At 70.4% G+C, this 3,012-nt stretch overlaps 1 protein-coding gene across 1 annotated transcript; it reads left to right on the plus strand.

Annotated features, from left to right (window-relative positions):
• The first annotated feature begins 1,073 nt into the window (after positions 1-1,073).
• LOC116493344 (oligodendrocyte transcription factor 2) lies at positions 1,074-2,800 on the plus strand. Its single transcript, XM_032194659.1, has 2 exons — positions 1,074-1,101; positions 1,364-2,800. The coding sequence occupies exon 2, from the start codon at positions 1,401-1,403 to the stop codon at positions 2,295-2,297; it is 897 nt and encodes a 298-aa protein (XP_032050550.1). The 5' UTR covers positions 1,074-1,101; positions 1,364-1,400; the 3' UTR covers positions 2,298-2,800.
• The last annotated feature ends 212 nt before the right edge of the window (positions 2,801-3,012 follow it).

Raw genomic sequence — 3,012 nt, forward strand, 5'->3', positions numbered from 1 at the left:
CGGCCGTCCCGGCTGCGGCTGGGCCAGATTTTCCTAATTGACCTGTTACGGATCAGCCCCGCAACCGTTGGGGAACACATTTCCACGCTTCACTTCTTAACGTTTTAAATACATATTTAACGGATGGTTGGGGCTCTGCCGAGCCAGCTGGGAAACACACGGGTGTAAAAATAATGCAACAAAGGCGGAGGGGGCGGAGGGGAGGAGGGGAGGGGGGGATTTACCCCGGCGGGAGGAAGCGGCGGCCCCAAATGCGGCTGGGGGCGAGCGGGGAGCCGGGAGGGATGCTGCGGCCGTTTTGTTGGCGGTGCCTTTTCTTCCTTTTCTTTCCCCCCCTCCCCTTCTCCTGCTTGCCTCTCGCTGGAGGGGCTGCTCGGGGCTGCTCGGGGCTCGTTGCGCTCCTCGCTCCGGTGCCCGCTTCCCCCGGGGCGCTGCGGGCTGGGGAGAGCCCCGAAACCTCGGGGATGGCCGGGGTTGGGGCTGGGGGGGGCGGAGGGAAAAAGGGAAAAAACGGGGAGCCGATAGGGGAAGCGTGCCCCGAGGGCACGGCACGGCACGGCACGGGAACCGGCGGGGCACCGGCAAATACCGACGGGCCGTCGGGGAGCCGCGCAGCCCGGCGTGAGATGCGGGTTGGGGCCGGGCTTTGCTCGGGGCCGGGGTTTGCTGCTCGGTGCCGTCCCCCGGCCCCCCCCGGTCCCCCCCAACAGCTGTTGGCGGCGCTGTCATTGTCGCCTTTCGCTATCGAGCCCGCAAAAGTCCCTCCCCCCCCCCCCTCTGTGCCCACCCCCCCTCGAGGGGCTCCCCCCGCCGCTGCCGGCCCCGTGTCCCCGCCGGTCCCCCGGTCCCCCGGTGCCCCCCCGTCCCCGCTTCCCCCCCCCGCCCCTCTCCCCGCCGCCCGCCCCATCGGTCGGGACCGGCCCCGGTGACATCAGGCGGTCCCCCCCCGGCCCCCCCCAGCCGCCGCCGATTGGCGCAGCCCCCCCCCGCCCGGTGACATTGTTCCTCCCCGGCGCGGCTATAAAGCCGCCGCCGCCGCGCCGCAAGGTGCGCGCTGCTGCCGTGCTGGCCCGTCCCGGCGCGCCGCTCCCCACGGCCACGGTAAGGGCACCGGAGGGATGCGACGGGACGGGACGGGATGGGATGCGACGGGATGGGATGCGAAGGGACGGGACGGGACGAGAAGCGAGGCGCCCCCCCGAGGGCACCCCGCGGGAGGAGGCTCGGGGGGGCGGGCAGCGCGGCCGGCCCCGCCCGGGGCACCGTCCCCAGCCTCCTCCGGAGCCCGGGGGGGATGTCCCGGTGCCGGGGAGCGGCGGGCGCTGACTCGGGGCCGCCCCCCCGGCTCTCTCCCCTCCCGCAGGCAGCCCGGTGAGCGCCGCCGTCCCGCCTGCCGGGCCATGGACTCGGACGCCAGCCTGGTCTCCAGCCGCCCTTCGTCGCCGGAGCCCGATGAGCTCTTCCTCCCGGGCAGGAATAAAGGGGGCGGCGGCGGGGGCTTCACGGGCGGCACCGTGTCCAGCTCCACGCAGAGCGACTCGCCGCCGGAGCTGAGCGCCGAGCTGCGCAGCGCCATGAGCGCCGCCGGGGTGGTGGTGGTGGACAAGCTGGGCTTCAAGTCTTCGTCTTCCTCGTCGTCCTCGTCGTCGTCGTCCTCCTCCAAGAAGGACAAGAAGCAGATGACGGAGCCGGAGCTGCAGCAGCTGCGCCTGAAGATCAACAGCCGCGAGCGCAAGAGGATGCACGACCTCAACATCGCCATGGACGGGCTGCGGGAGGTGATGCCCTACGCGCACGGGCCGTCGGTGCGCAAGCTCTCCAAGATCGCCACGCTGCTGCTGGCCCGCAACTACATCCTCATGCTCACCAACTCGCTGGAGGAGATGAAGCGCCTGGTCAGCGAGATCTACGGCGGCCACCACGCCGGCTTCCACCCCGCCGCCTGCCCCGGCGGCATGGGCGCCCACTCGGCCCCGCTGCCCGGCCACCCGGGCCACCCCGCCTCGCACCCCGTGCACCACCCCATCCTGCCCCCCGCCGCCGTCTCCAGCGCCTCCCTGCCCGGTTCCGGCCTCTCGGCCGTCAGCTCCATCCGACCCCCCCACGGGCTCCTCAAGTCGCCCTCGGCCGCCGCCGCCGCCGCCGCCGCCGCCGCCGCCCCCCTGGGCAGCGGCTTCCAGCACTGGGGGGGGATGCCGTGCCCCTGCAGCATGTGCCAGGTGTCGGCCCCCCCGCACCACCACGTCTCCGGCATGGGGGCCGCCAGCCTGCCCAGACTGGCCACCGACACCAAATGAGGGGGGCCGCCCCGGAGCGCCCAGGACCTACAACGGGGACCCCCCCCCTCTCCGGGAGGACCCCCCCGTCCCGACACCCGCGCCCCCTTTCCTTGCCGGGACCCGGGGAGGAGGGAGAAGCGGTCCCGGGCCGGCCGCACACCGAGGAAGCGAACCCGGGGGGGGTCGCCCCTCGTCGCCCCTCCTCTCGTTTGCTCGCCACCCCCCCCGGCAGCGCCCCCCGGGCCGCATCCTGCCCGGCGCCGGCGGTCCCCGGAGCCCCGGCTGCGAGTTTGGCCGGGGAGGTGGCTCGGCCCCCCCCTCGGCACCCCCCCAGCCCTGCTTTTTTTTCGGGTTCGTCTCTCCTTCGGGCTCTGTACATACACCCCTCGCCGGCAGCCCGAGCTTTCCGTCCGTGCACTTGTACTGTGTAAAGCCTTATGAATGAATAAGGGGTTGGTCTGCGCTGATTTCGTTGGTTTGCTTCGTTGTTTGTTTGTGTTTTGTTTTATTTTTATCGTTTCCCGTCTTTTTTTTTTCCCCTTTTTTATTTTTAATTTTATTTTTCCTCGTGTAACACGGTTTTCGTTCCCGCCGCCCTTAACAAAGTTGGGACTCCTTAACGCTCTCCCCGTGTAGGAACTCCCCCCCTCACGCCGCCCGTGTTGCAATACTGAGAGCTTGGGCTTCTTTCCGAAAATAACAACTTTTTCTTATCACTGCCCCCCTCGCAGAG

The sequence above is a fragment of the Aythya fuligula genome, chromosome 1 (assembly GCF_009819795.1).
Source record: "Aythya fuligula isolate bAytFul2 chromosome 1, bAytFul2.pri, whole genome shotgun sequence".
Classification (NCBI taxonomy): domain Eukaryota; kingdom Metazoa; phylum Chordata; class Aves; order Anseriformes; family Anatidae; genus Aythya; species Aythya fuligula.